Genomic DNA, 19,822 nt, shown 5'->3' on the forward strand with positions numbered 1-19,822 from the left:
TCCATAGAAGCCTAATATTTTATGCCTTCATTTACACAAAACTTTAGTTAATCAAAGAGACAACTAGCACACAAGTTACTTTTAGTACCTAAAGGGGGCCTACAAGGAAGCTGGAGAGGGACTTTTTACAAGGGCATGTAGTGATAGGACAAGTGTTCTGGCTTTAAATTGAAAGAAATAATGTTTAGATGCGATATTAGGAAGAAATGTTTTACTGTGAGGGTGGTGAGGTATTGTAACAGGTTGTAAGAGAAGTTGTGGGTACTTCACTCCTGTCAGTGTTCAAGGCCAGGCTGGATGGGGCTTGGGACAACCTGATCTTGTGAAAGGTGCCCCTGCCCATGGCAGGGGGGTTGGAACTAGATATTATTTAAGGTTCCTTACAACCCAGGCCATTCTGTGATTCTATGATATACATTTCTCAGGTTTATAACCCTGCAGAGAAGGTATAGATAGCTTTTCTAGTAGAGATAAAGAAAAAGGCAGGTTTCTCTTGGACCACGGTGCTATGGCAGTTTGAAGTTGATCCTCTTCTTCTAAACAATTCACATTTTACAGGCTGCCAATGTGTAGGAAGTAAATCAAATACTACAGCAACTTTTCAAACAAGCGTTTCTAACTGCCTTCAGTGTTTTCTTTGTGTTTTGAAGAAGGTCCTTGTAAAAATACAGAAAACTAGGTCATATCTTCCTCCAGATTCCTTTTTAAATGCTCCACGGTGAATTGTACAAAACTCAGGACTTTTGTGTTTTATGATCTCTGCATAAGGTGCTGATTTATTCAGTCCTCCTCCCTTCTAGTGTTCTCCCAATTCTTACATTTTATCTTCTACTAAGTTCTATGCAGAAGGAACTACTGTTTTTCCTGGATTTCTACATGCTCTTGTCCAGCAGGCTCACAGTCTGTGATCAAGGTATGCAGACAATAGCAATAAATGAGCCAGCCACTAGTACTTTTATCTGTTGAAATGACTTGAAAACTGCATTTCTGATTGGTATAAATCACATATTTTCAACTACTTTGTCACTCAGTTTATAAAGTAATAAGAACAGCAGTGTTTAGTCACTCCAAGGGTATATAAGATTATTTCAGCCCAGGTGGCTTATCCCTTCTTAAAATGGACTCCATGAGGACATACTTTTATTAGACATGAAAACCTCAAGAATTTTATTCTGTCATTTGAATTTTTTTTGCTTCTCTTTTCCGTAACAGTAACAGCTGATCTCAAACTGAAGGAGTATGGTGCACAGCAGTAATAATAGTGGCTGCAAGAAAACCTTGACTTTATTTTCTGTATTCACTTCAATCTCTCACAGATGCAGGCCTGTGTCCTTAAAGGCAAAACCCAGAACACTGAAAACTGTAATAATGGTTAAAACCTCATGTCTCTTCAGTGTCATAAAGCAGCACTTCCTTTTCCACATTACACAGGGAGATGCTTTTCTGATTCATCAGACAAATGTGCTATCCATTGGATTAGGACATCAGGGCTTTAGCAACATTATAATAAGAGCATCTCATATATATGTGTGTGTGTGTGTATATATATATACACACACACACACACATAAAATAACTCATCTCTCAACTCCTGTAATCATTCCTGTCCACCACAATCTTGTTACCATAAACAGAACTGTCTAAAGAGTTTGGGAAGCAGTAAGGCACAGCATTGGCATTTCTGCTGCCTAAGTGTGACAAGCTTGTTTTATATAAAACATGATTTGTGTTTATGACATCCCAAGGATGACAATAGGGCAAGTTCACAGCTTTTGCAAAGTCTGACAACACCACAAGATCAGCTGCATTTCAATTTTTCAACTGATTCATCAATTTACACTTTTCAGGCCAACTGTGTTAGAAAGTCTATAAAATGTGTTTTTCCTCCAAATGCAGAAGACAATTCAACTCTAATTCCTTAAAGTTGTATCTAGGACTAAACATATTAGGTGTTAAGAGACTGCTTGATGTATACAAAGAATTAAGTTTTTGGTTTTGCCTATAAAATATGTGATGATGAGGTGCTTAAATGCTCAGTAAAAAGAGAAAAAGTTATCATAATAGGGGACTTACACGTTCTCCTTTGGGTCCTCTGTCTCCTGGTCTCCCCACAGCACCCTGAAAAATGGTTTTCGAAAAAAGATAAACCTATCAATTAAAGGCTTTGTTGTATATTCATTTGTTAGCAGAACTGAAAGCAACTGCCTAGAATTAACAGCTATGGTATCTGTAAAGAATAAAATACAAAAAAACTTGTTTTCCTACCGGAGGACCTGGCAATCCATCTTTTCCATTGATTCCCTAGAAAAAAAAAGACAAAACACAACAATTTTAAAATAAATAGTCTTAAGTATTTTAAAAATATAAGGGCTAAAGCTCAATATTTGGTGCCACATCAGTAAATATTCTAAAGTTTGCAGAGGCAGAAGTGTGTGTGGTTATAATATAGAAATACAAACCCCATCAAGATGTGCATCAAATTTTATGAGCATTCAACTTTAAATGATGTGTTATATGGAAATGTACATGCACTTTTTCAGTACCAGGTAGTCATTATATAACCATAGAAGAGATTTCTCTTATTCTAGATATTAGCCCTGATCCCCTATTACCCCTCTGCTGCTGCAGAGATTATGCCTTAATATTAAGTGGCTAGCTCCACTCCCTGGTTCTTAGGACTTCTAGCACAGCACAGTTTTGGTCTCCTGGGCTAAACCTATTTCCTTCCCAAAAGAGGGTGCTCTCATTCATGCGTCTTGCTGGAAACTGTTCCAGGCCTATGTTATCCTCCAAACTGGAGTGTGGCATTATCATAGAATCATAGAATCAACCAGGTTGGAAAAGACCTTGATCCAACACTGTTGTGGTTACTAGACCATGGCACTAAGTGCCACATCCAGTCTCATCTTAAAAACCCTCAGCGACGGTGAATCCACCACCTCCCTGGGCAGCCCATTCCAATGTCTGATTACTCTCTTCATACAAATTTCTTCCTAATATCCAACCTAAACCTTGCCTGGCAGAGCTTAAGACCATGCCTTCTTGTCCTACTGCTGGTTGCCTGGGAGAAGAGACCGACGCCCACCTGGCTACAACCTCACTTCAGGGAGTTATAGAGAGCAATAAGGTCTCTCCTGAGCTTCCTCTTCTCCAGACTAAAAAACTCCAGCTCCCTCAGTCTCTCCTCATAGGACTTGTGCTCGAGTCCCTTCACCAGCCTTATTGCTCTTTGGACCTGCTCCAGCACCTCAATATCCTTTCTGAACTGAGGGGCCCAGAACTGGACACAGGACTCCAGGAGTGGCCTCACCAGTGCTGAGTACAGGGGAAGAATCACTTCCCTGGATCTGTTGGCCACACTGCTCCTGATCCAGGCCAGGATGCCATTGGCCTTCTTGGCCACCTGGGCACACTGCTGGCTCATGTTCAGCTTCCTGTCAATCCAAACTCCCAGGTCCCTTTCTGCCTGGCTGCTCTCCAGCCACTCTGTCCCCAGCCTGTAGCGCTGCAAGGGGTTGTTGTGGTCAAAGTGCAGGACCAGGCACTTGGCCTTGTTGAACATCATCCTGTTGGAATCAGACCATCTCTCCAGCTTGTCCAGGTCCCTCTGAAGAGCCTTCCTGCCTTCCAGCAGATCAACGTGCCCCTCCCCCCCCAACTTGGTGTCATCTTCAAATTTGCTAATGGTACACTCAATCCCCTCATCCAGATCATCAATAAAGATATTAAATAGAACTGGGTCCATCTAAGAGTCCTAATTGGTATGGGCCAAAATAATGTCAGAGAGTATATTAACAATTGCACAATGCCAGATAATTTCAAGATAAATGCTCTGGCACTGCTTAATTTAGTAGGATGTATATGTATTTGCACATGCAGCAAACTCACTGCTGTTTCACTGAGTGAGGAAAAAAGGACTTGCATGAGGACATCAGGAATATTTCTTTCCCTCTTAAACTGCAAAGTGGAGTTTTATACAGATTAGGCACCTTGGGCTAATTTGCTGCTGAAGCTACAGAAATTGTCTCTTCTTTCAAGGCAGAAGTGTAATGTGTGGTTGTGCTGACAAGCTGCAATGGTCTCCTTCTCATGCTCATCCCCAAAACACCAGGCTTCTGGGGAGAAAATGAATTATGTGCTATTCTAGCTAAACCCTTATAGAATATAAAATAGGTTGTTTTAAACCATCTTGGACAGTGTGGACCACACTGCTGTCACACTTTCATTAAATAAACAGGTCAGATTAGACACATCTTAAGTGAATAGTAAATGCCTCAGTTGCAGTGTTGAATCACCTGTATAAAGAAGAGCCAAAAGTTTATTCAGAGTCATGAAGCACATGCTTCTCTATCTAAACTGAAACTGAGAATGTATTCTGTCACCCCATCCTTTATAGACTGTGTTAAATTTCTGGGTTCATATTCCCCCCCTGGAAAAACTACTAGAGGAACCTTTATCTCAACAAAATCCAAATGACCTTCATAAGACCTTTAAAGGCAACATCTCAGTAAAATTAACTATTAAAACACCACAATACCAGGAATTCTTTTCTGGATGGTTAATACTGAGCCCTACAGCTCAATGTGTTCTTCAGATATTACCTAACACAAAGCAACATGTAATGTCATTTCTTGTGTAACTTCTGATAAACTAAAACATCCTTTTGTATATATTCAGTATAAAATTCCTTACTGGTTTTCCTTGTGGCCCTTCTGGACCAGGGAAGCCTATATCTCCTATAGGTCCTCTTTCACCCTAAGAAAGAAGAAAATGCATATAAATCTGTCAGTAAAATCTTGCATTAGGTGTTTGAAATATTTGTGTATTATCATAAGAGTCCAGAACTAAAATCTGTACTTACAGGTTCCCCTGGCATCCCTGGGGACCCAGGAGATCCTGGCTTTCCCTGCAAACAGAATATTACAGATTCAAGTTACTAGGAAGCAAAATAGAATTTTTCTCCAGGTAAAAAATAAGAGAAAATATATATGTGAATGAAATATTCATGTTCTTGTTCATTATTAAATGAAAAATCTTGCTCTTTTGTACAACGTTACTCAATCCCTGGGTTTTCTTTACACTTTCTGAATACTGAGATAATGTTTTCATGAGGTTTTCTTTTACAACACCACGATTTCCACAAGGAGAAGTCATAGGCAGATCAAAGTTTATCACGGTATATGTAAAATCAAGATTAAGGTCCTTCCTAGTCCTAACTTTTTTGTGTGTGTGTGACTTTATTACTGACTTAATGTCTTTTGCAAAATTTCTTCATTCTGTTTTTTGGCCTCTTTTATTGTTCTTTTATGTTCAGCCTGTCAGAACTCACAATCCTCTCTCATCTCATCATTTAGATGCTAATTTTAAATGTCTCTTTTTTTCTCTCTTTATATATATATATAGGTTTTCTTTTAACAACTTCAATCTACATTTCCCAGAAATAGCATCAGACCAGATCCTCAGCTGACTTGTACAAGTGAGGAATCAAACACATCAACATCAGTGACAACTTTGGGAACAACAGGACTGAGGATAAGTGCTGAGGAAATAGGCATTGATGGCAATGCTTGCAGAATCTCAGCCCAAGCTTCCCTCATAATCCCAGCAATCTCAGCAAAGTGCCAAAGTGTAAATAACAGGTTTATATTCTCAGATGGGAAAAAGAGTCCACTATTCAATCTAGGGAATAATGACAGGGAAGGAACACAAATTATTTTCCAGTAGGATATGTGGATATGTTTCACACTCTTCCTAGGTTACTGAAAAGGTTGTTTTTCATATGTCTATTAATTTGTTAATTAAAACTTCTTAGCATAAAATATAAAAGGAAACAATTAATTTCAGGAGGAAATAATTTATTTCGGTGGATTTTATTAGAATTAAATATAATCAACAGAATGCAACTCCATCAGTGATGAAGGGACCTCATTAAATATTTCATATCCAACTTGAATAGACAACATCCAATGACTTGGAAATACACAGGGAATGAACAACTGTGATAATCCTAACCAGCTACTGCATTATTATTCACAGTGTGAAATATATTTCAGAGTAACAAACTTTGAAACTCTTACATCTGCTACAAAACTCAGAGAAATACTTCTCTTTTTCCTTTGTGTGCAATTTGCTTTAGGAGAACCTAATGAAATTAAGCTGTTTAAGATCATGTTCTCTCTTAGAACTCACAGTAAATAGACTAAATCAGTGGCTAATGGAAATGACAGTGCATAGACACAAAATTCTTTTTATTTCATGAAACACATATTTATAATTTAAACAGCTCCTAAATGGATTGGTAGCTGCCCAAATTTAATAATAAATCTATTTGCATATAAATAACTCCATATTGCCTCCTGAAATATGGATAAACTTTTTTATTAAACTGTGAATGCAATATAATGTATTCATTTCCTTTAGGAACACAAATGAATAATTATAATTTCAATTTATCATTAGTTACATTTACTTTCACCTACAACAAAGTTTCTGGATGACTTTCAGAAATCTCTCTGAATACCACATGTAAATAGCTGACAAAGCATTTCCCTAAAGCAAATGTTTGATTGACTTGATATGCAGATCCTTGTGGATTGCAATAACTAGTGTTCATAACTTTTCTTTGTGATAGAAAGATGCTCAGAAATTTGTGCATGCCCATGAACACAGAAAAAGTCTTTATCTATATTAAATAGAGGCAATGAGAAGAATCTCATATTCTTTCTTAGCTAAGCATATGCAGCTTCAAATTCCAGCTTTATCATGTATTCACACCACTCCCTCCTGTCATTTTAATAATAATATGAACCCTCAATGCTATTAAAAATCTAATTTCTTTAGGAAAAACAGAATCTTCCTACCTGCCTATAAAGTATAAGCCAAGTACTCATGTCCCACAGTGGTAGAGATTACAGCTCAGCATCTTGCTTGACCTGCTTTTTCAGCTTCTAAAAACCTGAGTTTTCCTTAATGAACATACATACCGGTGTCCCTGCTACTCCCGGTGTGCCGGCTGGTCCACGGTCACCCTGAAGAAAAGATAAATCTATACTTAAATGGCAACAATCAAAACAGAAGTTTGTTTGTGTATTCCCATTAAAACCTGAGGAAGAATTATTCAGTGAACTGAAAATGGGGACAAGAGCCAGGCTCTGCTAAATGCTAATATTTATCTCTGCCAGTGGCTCATTTTACAGACCTGAGCAAGTAACCAAAATCCTTTGTTTAGGTTCTCTTATATTATGTTTCTATGCTATCCCTTTGATTCTGCTTCAGGCCTCCCTTGAAAAGGGATGGAAAGTCCCTGATTTATCTGAAGTTGTCCAAATAATTACAATTTGTAGTCATGACAATGACCAAAATTCACACAGGGTAATTCACTTTCATGTCAACAATCCCATGTTTAAGATGTGTCTTTCAAAGAAGATTTTGCCTTCCTGCAACCCGCTCATTCATTTACTAAAAGTCAGCATCCTCAATTCGCTTGTGCCATGGCCCTTTCTGGGCAAAGGTCCTCATTTTAGCATACACCCATCTTCATCTATGCTTTAAGCTAAGACAATGGGGTATTTTTTTGCTGGAGGTGATGAGTTATGTGCATAAATTCATCTTTCTTGAGAGGTCTATAAACCAAAGCAGACAGAGGTCAACAGTGGTAAAACTCTACACAGCAGTATTTGCTCTAACCCACTGCTGACGTGTGTTGGTCTGCAGCACTACGCTTTGCTACTGTAATACTGGTTAAAAATGTAAGAAAACATTAGGGTCCTAGCTTCTATATTCATGTCAGAAAAGTCCTGGTACTGTTAAAGCCATACTAACAGGCCAATATTTTTCTGAGATGAGTTTATATTACCTGAAGCAGATTTGCTAAAGCTCTGCCAGCACAGCTACACACATGTTCTGCTGTGCAGAAGAGCCTCAGGGAGTGTTGGTATTTCTGGTTTCTGTTCTTGTAACTAATGCTGTTTTGTCTCATTCTCATAATTTTGCTCAGGTGCACAATGGCAATGCTGCTAATTAAAAAGACAACTCTGTTACACGAAGTGTAGACAGATGACAAGTTAAGTGTCTGACCTCATGTCCAGAGGAAGCAACTTGCTTACAGGCCACAGTTCAACCTCTCCTGCTGTGGAGGCTGAGAGAAGTTCCTTAATGCATGTTTGTCCCTCAGTGAGGGACACAACATGCACCTCTGGAACAGTGAGCACTATCTGCATCAGGCAGGGCATGTTGTCTGGACCACTTCACACTGTCCCAGTGGTTATTCTAGACCCAGAACTTGCGGTGTTTCCCCTGTATGGTGGCCCTGATGACAAAACTGAAAATTCCTAACATTGCCCTTGCAACTTTTTCTTTTCTTTTTTTTTTTTCAGGGTTATTGTGATGCTTTCAGCAATGTGGTTTGCAGCATGGCTGCACAAAACACTGTGTCAGCACAGCTGAGGGAAGGGACATTTTATCCAGAGGACATAAAGTTCTTAAACCAGTTCATGAAATTATCATGAAATTATAGCAAACATTTGTCTGTGGAAGATGAAATTCTGCTGCACAGAGGTGCATAATAGCTCTATATTAAAAACCAGTATGCATTATACTGTTGGGACTGGCAGGCTCCAAGATTCTGTTCATTTATTTGCACCAGAAATGTGGAATTTTGACCAAATTTAGTTAAGGAAAAGATATTTTTCCTCTGGGAAAGGGCCAAACACTCACTTAGCTGGTTTATACAATTTGATCCATTGCTTATTCCCTTTATTTAATTCCTGTCCCCACTTTGTCTAAGTTAGGCCTGTAATATCTCCCTGTGTTTGTTCATTTTGAAATCAGACTAGTTCTTATTTGCTTGTAAATTGAAGTATTACAGAGCAAGAATCATCTCACGTAATTTAAACATCTACCTTAGATCGTGTCACTCCCCACTCTGCACAAGTAGCAGTAATGCACAGTGATATCAAGAGAGAAACTTTAATTTACATTGCTTTTTGGTGAAAAAAGTTTCAGTAAACTATTTTTGTATGAAGTCATTGAATAATGTAATTAAAAAAGCTGAACAAATACTTCATTTGCAAAAGAATTTACTCATTTTTCTTCTTAAATTGATGGGCAAAATCAAATTGGTTTTGCTGACAGAAAGCATATTTATGGATTTTTTCATTTCTCTGATGTTTTGTACTTTGCCATATTTAGAAATGAATATCAAAATACTGACATTTTTAGCATTTCATGACAAGCTAAATTCATAATCGGCCTCCACAACTAGCAAGCAAAAGGCTGAGAACAAGACAGATGGAATGCAAGCATAAGACAATGTTCGATAGAGAACAGGAATTAGCGACCATACAGAGAAACATGTTAACTATATTACTATCAAGTACAGAAGTGTTCTACCAAGTTAAGACAACAAAATATTACAAGACCTCCCACACAGACTTTTCCATTTGCAGAAAATGAAATGTTATGTTGGATGAGTCTATGATTTAGATTCACAATAAAGCAAAAAAGTATAGATAAATATGCCAAGATTTTTTCACACAGAATCGTTAATACACAAAAAAAATTCAAACATAGTTTCAGAAGACATTTAGTTGCAGGTAATGTCCACTAAGAAGAAGCCACCATTACTTCTTTTTAAGAGTCCTACCTTTTCCCCTGGGAGTCCTTCCAGTCCTGGTAAGCCCATTGGTCCTGGGTCTCCCTGATTTTTTTAAAAATTAAAATAGATTGTATACATTAGAATTTCAGTACTCTACTTGAGAAATGTTGAACAGCAAGCAACAGCAGATTATTTAACCTGAGATTAGTAAAACAGCTAACCAGTTATTAGGTGAACAGATTTTGTTATACTCTATTTTACTGATCTGTAAATTAAATTTTTCTCAGAGGCATTGTCTGAATATTTGGATCAATGGTTTAATTTTGATGAAGAATGTAATCCAGAAGACTCCACTTCAGTGCTCTTGCAAGTCAAGGTCACCTCTAAAGCATCTCCAGGCAGCAGAGCCTTGGGATGTAAGCATACACTGTCAATCAGAGAACCAAACTCCAAGCAATTCCGTGCTCTGCTCCCTGAACAAAGGTCACTCTGCAACAAGGGATGCACAGACTGGATCCCTGGGTAGGTTTTCAAGTTTTGAAAGAAAACCAGAAACATGCTCCACTAGAGAAATCAGGTTAACATGTAGAGAGGGGAAGCCCTATTAATTGTTTTTTGAAGGAAAATTGATAATTTATCATGGAGATTTAAACTACAGCAAACAACTCCAGTATTTCAGCAATTGTCAGTTAAATCAAAAGCCATGGCAAATTGCTGGCTGGATTTCTTGAAGTCTCTGACAGATCTCTCTTCCCACACCTAAACTCTGCTTGGTAGCTGGTGTTTCCTGAGTAGGAAGTGGACACTGATACAGAAAGATGTATTCAGCTTCTGGGCATTATGGTGAAAAAGAAGAGGTTTGTGAGTTCTTTTGAAAACAGATTATTCAACTGTTTTAGGAAACTATCTCACAACTCCATGTTTTGCTGTCACTGCTGAGGGGTTTTCATTTGGGTTTCTTGTCCTTGACAAGCATAGTTATCACTTTGGTTCATAAATCAAAATATACTTTTTCATGTAGCTGACTTTCCATTAACACTTGGCAAGGAATCAAACATATTCCTAAACCCTGCATGAGCTGGCTGAGTGGAGATTATGCACCTTCATAACAGATGAAGTCCAAGCCAGCTCTTAAAGATATAACCTTCCTATACCACTTTGATCTTGGTTGGGTCAGTGTGAGCTGGCTGCACTTAATTCTGCTACTATATTTGTGTAGATATTGTGCCTTCACTTGTAGGAAAAAAGGTACATCTAAGTGGTACTGGCATGCTATTTTCATGAGTAGAGACATTCCTCAGTAATTTCACACTGATACTGAAGACAAAGATTCCATAATATGGACCCAAGTTAGAAGACAAGAACCCTTCAACAAGACACATCATCATCTCCCAAGTATTGTGGCCTGATGTGTTCAGACAAGGCCAGTCTCCAGTGACATATAAACAATCCGTGTGTTCTCCTCTGACCCTGATTCTTTATTATCATGCATTCAAGATGTTGGCTGAACCATCTCCTTATTTATTATGCCTAAGACTAACAATTTGAAGACAGGACAGCAGTTGAAGAGGTCAAATGTCAGCTTCTTGGTGGTTGAATGAACTCCTGAATGGAACCCTGCAGTAATTTGATTCACTAGTAGGAGGCAGAGATGTTATTTGCTTTGCTGGAAGGGACATGATTTTGTTTCAAAAATGATCTCCAATATTTTTTCAGGGTTTCCTGATCTTTATCAAGTAGACAATTTACCAGCAGACCATGGGGAACACAGCATGACTGGGGACAGTTTCCTTTCCTAACCACCTCGGCTTCTACTGATTTTATCGGTAAATTTTTTGCATCAGTTTCCATTATCTGACATATAGTACTCATCCCATTTCAGTCATATTGCCTGAAGTTCAAAAGAGGCCTGCTGGACACAGTTCTACCACACTAATCACGAAGGAACAGCATCTGTTTCATTGCTTTGCAGTGTTATAGTGCTGTAACAATAATTCTGCAGTTATGTGACATTCTTTAGACTCAAAAAATTAGTACAAAATTTATTAGAATTTTAACTGTTGTGGAAGTATTTACCCAATTTTAAAAACAATATTAATTTAAAATGATATTTGATACTATTATACTTTTTGGGCTCAACCATCAACACTCAAGTGTTACTATTATCTTCTGGGTATTTGCACTGATGTCCAGCCATCAAGACACAATACCTGTGAGTTTCAACTTTTCCACCTTCAAGTCTAGGAACTGTAGCAACACACTGCAAGATGATCACAAATACAGTTTCTCTATTATAAAGGCAAGGACTTTGGAAAATGTACGCCCATTCAGGGTTTGGATCTACATTCTGCTGGCAGATAGTGCTATGCAACTGTTCAAGATTCTTCCCTTACTTGTCTTTCCCCTCCTCATAATGTTTAAAGAACAATCACATAAAAAGGACATAACACTGTTTAATGCGAAAAAAATAAATCAAAAAGTTAAATAGATGTGCTTTTGAATGTCAAACTGCATAGTTGAAAGGTATAGTGGCTCCTATGGTCATCATCCTCTTGCTCACAAGAAGCAATGTGATCTTACTGTAAGTAGCCATCATGCCATTTTTGAAGAAAATATCAACTTCTAGTTGTTACTAGCTGGCATGATGTAGCACACACTGTACCTTGACCATTATCACTTTCAAATTTAATACTGAGAACAATCTAATAGCTCTGAAGGTATTTTCTGCCTTTATTTCACCTTCTTTGGTCTTGGATATATCCAGAAACAGCTCAGCAGAGATGAATCCATAAGCTGTTAATACTATGTTCAGTCCTTCATTACATTTTCACTTAGAAAATTTACCAAAATTGCAAAATTCACAAGCCTGGCAATTAAAAAGGCTTTTTCAGGCGTACTGATTCTTCAGGAGGTAAGCTACCTGCTAAAGAATACAAATAGACTCTTCTACCCTTGTAATTACTATCATGTGTCAAACTACTTTGGGAATTTTCTATTAAGACCAAAAAAGACATACATACCACTGTTCCAGGATCTCCTTTTGGACCCTGCAGAAACAAACCAAAGTGGAAACACATTTAAAGAATGTCTTACACAATAAGATGATATTTTTAATGATGGCATTATGAGTATACTTTGCTAATGCAGTGCATTTAGAATCAGCATTAATTCCAGCCCTCTCAGTTGACTAATTTAGCATAAAATCTTAATATATTGGGTTTTGTTTTGCTGTTCCAGAATACAGAGAAAGACAGCTCTGTACTTTGGTGCCAGGCCACAACCATAAATGGCACATAATGTAAGGACAAAGTCCTCACTGATGGCTACAACATATTTATGTGGTTACAAAATGACAATCATCTCAAAACAGTAGAACCTGCCTATGATGCTAACAAGGAGGAGGATGTAAAATAAATGTACAGTATCTCTGACTCCAAAGAACCAAAGCAGCAGTGTCCAGCTGCAAAGTGGTGCATTTGCACTCTACAGCATGGCAGACACCAGCCCTGTATTACTGCCACAATATAATTCCTGGGTTTGCACATTTTTCTTCACTGTAGCTAGAAACAGTGAATCAGTGACAGAACTCAGATCAGACTTCACGAGCTTCTCATTTCTGGCACCAAATTTAATCCACTATGAAGCTATGCCATCACAAACTGTAAATACAATATTACATGTTTTTAGATATTAGAATACTTTCACTAAGGAGTCCAATGCAAAATTCTGTACCACTTCTGCAGCCTTTACTTGCTAGGACAAAATACTTAAATCAAAATAAATTACTCTCCAAAATGTGCTAAAATACTTAATAAGCATAAATTCACAGACTCTATATAATTTTCTACATACCAATCATACACTTATTTTTTCAATCTTTCAATATAAAATCAAATTCCACACCAACCAATCTCCCTATTACTATGTCAATTAGCTCTTAGAACTTAGATTTCTGATAATACTTACCGGAGGTCCTGGTGGACCTGGATAACTAGCGACACTCGCACCTCCCTGTAACAGCAAGTTTAAAAGTTGAGTTGGGCCGAAATTAGGTGTGGATTGAAAAAAAACAATTAACATTAAAGAAAAATACCTGCAGTTTATATAAGCTGCTCATTCCATTTCTTTCATTGTAAGGCATACCCTTTAAAGCATAAAAACCAAGTAAGTGTCATTTATGAATTATAAAGGCAGAATTATTGTTCTGTTCAAGTGCTGTAGCCTGGCAAACCTGTGGTATACCTTTTGTTCTCAATTTGTCCAAGATTCCAGACATTTCAAAAGAACACAAGATACATACCAATGCAGCTTGGGACTTTTTTTTGAATGATAAAACCAGAAACCTCTAAATCTCAGTGTATGTTATATTTTGATATTTATTATTACAATTCTGCAGAATAAATTTTGTGTTAGGTACTATGCCACTTAATTCGGAGTTCACAGTCTTTCCCTAGGTTCCCTGAGTTCTCTGATCTCATGTACCCAGGCTCTCAAATTACTCTAGTAACACTGGACACCAAGGTTAACTAATTTGACCAGCTTTCTAGAATGGCTTGAGTGACCTGAACTTACTCAGCGATGAATTGCAAAAAAAGAAAAAAAAAAGGAATACAGAAATATTTTGAAAAAAGACATTTTTTCCATCCTGCAATACTAACGTATTAGACTGAATGTTAGTTCCTTTTATTACTTTACATTTTACTCACAGGTATATTGTTCTTAGTATAACATTCAAAATATAAACCAAAATGTCTCACCGGAGGCCCAGGTGGTCCAGGTTTCCCAGGAGAGCCTTCACTACCCTAGTAGAGCAAGAGATTCATAAGACTTATTTACTGTAACTGGCCAGATTTATTCCATACTCAAGCTATGATGACCATAATGACAATAAACAAGAGATACAAGCAGGTAATATCAAGAATAAATTCTCCTGCCCAGTTCCTGCTTAAGTTTTAGGCAAGTTATGAATCATTACTTTGTACTAGTTTTTATTTTGTTAGTTGCTTGCTGCTTTATGCGTAGTAACTTCCTTATGGCAAAATAGTAGTGGTAACCTGGGTTGTGAGACATTTCATAAGTACCAGGAGAGAGAGGAAGATTAAAAAAAAAAAAGATTTGTTAATATGAATTTCTAAGCAACTGGCAGATAAAAGTTAACATTCATTGTTAACTTTGTATGTTATTTTGTAAAAGCCAGTCCTCAGCTGATCATTCATATGTAAATAAAGAAGAGCTACAGTTTGAGAAGTTCGGTTTACATAGATATGCACTGAATAAAAATTGGGATTTTTAAAAAAAATCTTCTTTATTAAGAGACATAATGAAAATATTTTTGGTTTTTATTATAGAATATTAATCTGCTGTTATCTGTATCTGTAATCTGTTCTGCTGATGTGTACTGAATTGCTTATATTAAAAAAAAAATATAGCTGCTGAGATTTTTCCCCAGCAGAATGGTGGGGTCTCTGACTAGTATAGAGTTACAAAGGTTTCAATACAAAATTTCCCAAAAAATCTTTTCAAAATCTTATCCTTACAATTCAGTAAAGTACACTATTTGAAAAAAGTCTGTCAGAATTTTTCACTAACTTTGTTGAATCCTATTAAACACGTCTCAGTGAGACCCTTAGGTCACATATTTAAAATTACTAAGGTGGTAAAAGTCAAGCTAAGTGTTCAACGCCACCAAAAAAATATAATTGTAGTTAAATGCTTATACTAGAATAATTTTCAAAGGGTCCTGCTAATTGATAGAAACTAAGCCTCCAAAGTGTGGTTTGGAATACTTCCTGGGGTATTAAAATACTATTATTTTAGAAAGCATATTATGTGATCTTTTCTCAAACATGTCCCCCAGATAAAGGAGGGAGGAGAAAATTACTGGGCCTGTAGTTCATTTACTTCATCACTCTTCAGTCATCTTTTTGCCCTTTTTGAATGAGGAACAAGTTACAGAGCAGTGGCTTCTCATTCTCACTTCTGTGTCAATTGTGAACAAGGAACTAACAAAGACTTGGGTTTTGCATTCAGTTACATAAAAATGAAATAACTGGGGTAAATTTTTCTTATTGTAGTCTGCAAGGAGAAAACTGTCATTCAAATTTTATACTGAAATAATCTCAGAGCTTTACAAAATAGTTTCCTTTCTTACTCACACAGAGTCAAAGTTTTGCAGAGTATTAGTAGAATCCCACACATTGATGTGGCAGTGTTATGCCCGAAAAACTCCAAGGTAATAGAGAAAAAAATAAAAAAAGCTGTATTCATATACAAAACGGAGAACTTGTACCAGAAAGTATTTTGCAGCAAACTAAGTTTGTCTCTGCTGTATTTCTCTGATCTGAGGAACCCGAGAAATGAATTTGACCTCTTAGTTACAATGGATAATATTGAGCGCCTGATAAAAGAGCACATAAGTTTGATAAAAAGTAGTGCTACAAGAGTGTAAATTAAGTATAAAATTAAGTGTAAATTAAGTATAAAGGAAGCATATGCATTTTTTTCAGAATGACTAATAATAACTTTCAGTACTTGTGAAGCACTTTGAAAGTATGCAAATACTTTTAATACTGGTAAAAGAATGAGTAGCAGACCAAGCAGTCACCAGTCATATACTATGTCACAAACACATTTTCACTTTCCTAAACTTAATATACCTTACACCTAGAGAACATTCTCTGCAACTTACATACACCACAAGGACTGCAATTCAAAATATAAGCCTATATGCACAGCATTGCTTGGGGAAAGTACTTGTATTAAGACACAAATAAAAATTTGAAATGTATGTCACGTTCTTGTTTGCACTCTTGCACTTGTTTAAAAAAGCCCCCAAACAGAAGAGTGTAATGGGACTGCAAAACCTTCACAGATCTTTACCAAGACTAAAGAGAAGGAATACCTTTTCGCCTTTTGCCCCTGCTGGACCAGGATGTCCAGGTCTTCCTGTGACTCCCTGCACAACACAGAATTCTTTATATTAGTTATGAAAAAATGAAACACAGTATTCTTAAATTGTCTCTAAGTTTTTAAAACTTTTGCTTTTTGAAGGTCATTTAAACCTAATTATGTTGCTGCTTCAGGTTTAAATATTTCTCTTCTGTCTGATACAACAGCTGTGTCCTTCAGATAAGTCCTTTGAAGGGTAAAACTTGTGTTTGCAGTTGCATTTTCACCTTGGCAAACTAAATGCACTGACTCTAATTGGCACATCTTGATACTGCTAAGAATCACGCATTACTGCTAAAATGCCAGTTTATATATTCCACATTAAACTTCCTACATGTGCTACAGTTTTGGAGAGAAGCATTAGTACTGCCATGAAACCTAGGAATGAATAATGATCATAGTAACTAACATGATTCCACCCAATATGTAGAAAATAAAATTTGAAAAAATTTTGAAGAGGACTTTTGCCAATAATACCAAAAATTCTAATGATATATTTCAGTGCCTTTAAATATTGTCAGATTATTCTCATACTTTGTTTTTTACTTGTGAAACCAAGTAATTACAGAACAAAAAACAGAATGCAAGTAATTACTTGGTTTCAGCACTGAATTTTTTCAGAATTACTAGCTGGAATTATTTTTAGATTTTTATTACTAACAAGTATAACTTGAGTACAAATACATAATTCACTGCAAGTGCGCACACCGTAAGTCATGGAACCTCACAGATCCTCTAGTAACGCTAAAACTTGAAACCTATTTAAGTTACATAAACTTTGAGCCCAGAAAATGACAGTATTTTCAGTAACATCAACACCAACATAGTTTACTTTATTAGAGCCAGTATGGGTAAGGTTTTATTATTACTGTCCTAAAAGATAAAAGAAAGAATAAGAAACTAGACAGCTACAGCAACCTCTCCAGAGGTAAATCAGATCACAGGTGATACCAAACACTTACAGATGGTCCACTGGGTCCTGGTATGCCTGGCAGTCCAGGAGCACCTTGAAGACCCTGGAAATTAAAAGAGCACACATCTAGTTCCTCTCTCACTTTTACATAAAAAATACTTATATTCAGCATGTCCAGCAGTATTACAACTATATAAAAATGCATTTTCTTCTAAAAGGTTGGTGCATTATTTTTAGTAATGAAAAAAAACAACACCTTGACATGCAGGGAAGAGATTATCATTGGACAAGGTCAGAGGTAACTTCTTGCTTGAGTGATAAACATCACTTGTCCTTCAACCTTTCACATTGTTATCTTATGTCTCGTAAATCTTTTTGTCTTTAGTTGTGTAGATAAGAACAGGACAGCTGGCTTTTCCTTAGAGATTAATTTTCTATTTTCTATCACTAAAAGGCTCTTCTTTTGGTGAGAAGACATTTACTCAGACTTTTCAGTGTTTCCTGATGCTGTCTAAATGCAATACTGCTTTCTGCCTGATTTATAGATTTTGCTTTTTTGATAATGGAACATGATATTTTACACAGTATTTAATGATCCACTTTCCTGCTTTTATTCGATTTTATTGACTGTAAAATTGATTGACTCTGGTATCCACTTACTAAACATACACGTGTTGCAACTTACTACAGTAAATATAGATGGGATTTGAGATAAGCCTGGATGCCACTGAAAGTCTTTCCTCTGCCACACCAGGCTTAGGTGCAATTTTAGACATGTAAAAGACATGTACTAATGAGAGCCAAGTGCTCTTGGTTCTGCCTATAGTCCACGAAGGAAAATAGATACCTCCCAGCAGAGATTGATTTTATCTGTCTATCTGCTGACAAGAAGAAGGTGTATTTCTCCTGTTAAATGCTGTGTTTGAGAAGGAATGGCTAAGGAGGTAGTCTAGAAAGCTACAGAGGTCAGGAGCCCTGAAATAGGTTCTCTGAGGGAGAGACTGAGGGAAAAACTTCAGACAGAAATAAATCAGGAAAAATGTGGAGTTGGGGAGAGACATTGATTTCCCTTTCTTGCTTCTACACACAGAGGACATTGATCCACCTCTGCAGCTTTTCATAGTGGCAGGATGTGCTCTGTTCATTTCTAATTACTTTACTCTGATGGTACAGTGATATGGAAAATTAATATGAAGCCAAAGGAATCTTTTCTGCAGTTCTTGTTACTGATGTTAAGAAAACCCTCCCCTGAAAAAAAGGCATGTTTTTTAAAGGAAGAGAACTAAGCTTCAATGAAGATTAAAGGTCATATATTAAAAGCATATGGAAGTTGATGAGTGCATTTCAAAGAGTTTAAGGTGGGCTTCTCAAACTTTCTTCCTATTTTCATGCTAACCAAATCATAACACTGAAAATAAATGCATTTTTTTAAAGAATTTGTAAAAAAAAGTTACTTTTAAATTTAGTAAGCTTTTTCATATGTGCCTCTGACAAAAAGATTCACTTGCACCCTCACAATGTCATAATCAAAAGTTACTGCCAAACAATGAAAATATCAGAGCTAAGGCAGGCAATGAGTTCTCAAACAGTGAAGAAGCATGTGAGTAGTTAAATTATTAATACAGCACAACACCCCACCGAGTTAATGAAAAATTTACTATGAATTTACCCTAGAGTCCTTTAAAAAAACCCTAACTGCCAGTTATAAACTTGCTGTTCTATTATTACCCTCTTAATTGCCTGAAACATCTCACTTGGTTTTCAGAAGTTAAATAGTATTTGAATTGTTGAAAAGGTTTCACTAATGCCTCAGCCTGCTAGGACTGAATTGCAGAGATATCCTGTAGGACACACAAAGGATGTGTTACTTTCCCCTTTTATTTTTTAGTAAAATTCTGCATGAAATTTGTTTATGGCTGCCCACCCTTTCAGGGAATATGTTCTGAATTCAACCTCAGGAAGCTCTTGCTTTGATAAGAAGCAAGGAATTAATGAGATCTATATACTGTGTAAAACAAAAGGAAAAATAAGCATGATACTTCAGGCTGACAACATGCTAAACTCTGGGGCAAAACAGTAGCAGGAATACATATTTAATGCTTCTGCTGCATCTTTTTTTTCCTCATATAACTGTTTACATTTGGAAGCTAAGGATACTGATGAACACAGATTTTTTTCAAAAATTATTCTCATTCTACTAGTCTACATGGCCTTAGTGCCAAAGAAATGTAAAATGATCATAAAGAATTGCAAACCCCTCCATCAATACACTCTAAATGTGTTTCATATTCTCCTGGTGCTGTGTCTTGTAGCCAGCACTCCCTGATTATAAGAGAATTTTTTCCTTCTCCATAAAGACACAGAAA

At 36.7% G+C, this 19,822-nt stretch overlaps 1 protein-coding gene across 1 annotated transcript in view; it reads right to left on the reverse strand.

Moving 5' to 3' along the window:
* The window catches only part of COL19A1 (collagen type XIX alpha 1 chain), a 184,923-nt gene that overhangs the window by 12,972 nt on the left and 152,129 nt on the right, over positions 1–19,822 (reverse strand). The window contains exons 34-45 of the mRNA XM_018078330.3: positions 17,506–17,559; positions 16,497–16,550; positions 14,353–14,397; positions 13,689–13,739; positions 13,562–13,606; positions 12,616–12,642; positions 9,644–9,697; positions 6,984–7,028; positions 4,862–4,906; positions 4,693–4,755; positions 2,266–2,301; positions 2,074–2,118 (exon numbers count right to left, since the gene is read on the reverse strand). Of these exons, the coding sequence (XP_017933819.1) occupies positions 2,074–2,118; positions 2,266–2,301; positions 4,693–4,755; positions 4,862–4,906; positions 6,984–7,028; positions 9,644–9,697; positions 12,616–12,642; positions 13,562–13,606; positions 13,689–13,739; positions 14,353–14,397; positions 16,497–16,550; positions 17,506–17,559 (564 nt within the window). The remainder of the gene's footprint in view (positions 1–2,073; positions 2,119–2,265; positions 2,302–4,692; positions 4,756–4,861; positions 4,907–6,983; positions 7,029–9,643; positions 9,698–12,615; positions 12,643–13,561; positions 13,607–13,688; positions 13,740–14,352; positions 14,398–16,496; positions 16,551–17,505; positions 17,560–19,822) is intronic.

The sequence above is a fragment of the Manacus vitellinus genome, unplaced genomic scaffold (assembly GCF_001715985.3).
Source record: "Manacus vitellinus isolate BGI_N305 unplaced genomic scaffold, ASM171598v3 scaffold_4_pilon, whole genome shotgun sequence".
NCBI classification, from domain to species: Eukaryota; Metazoa; Chordata; class Aves; order Passeriformes; family Pipridae; genus Manacus; species Manacus vitellinus.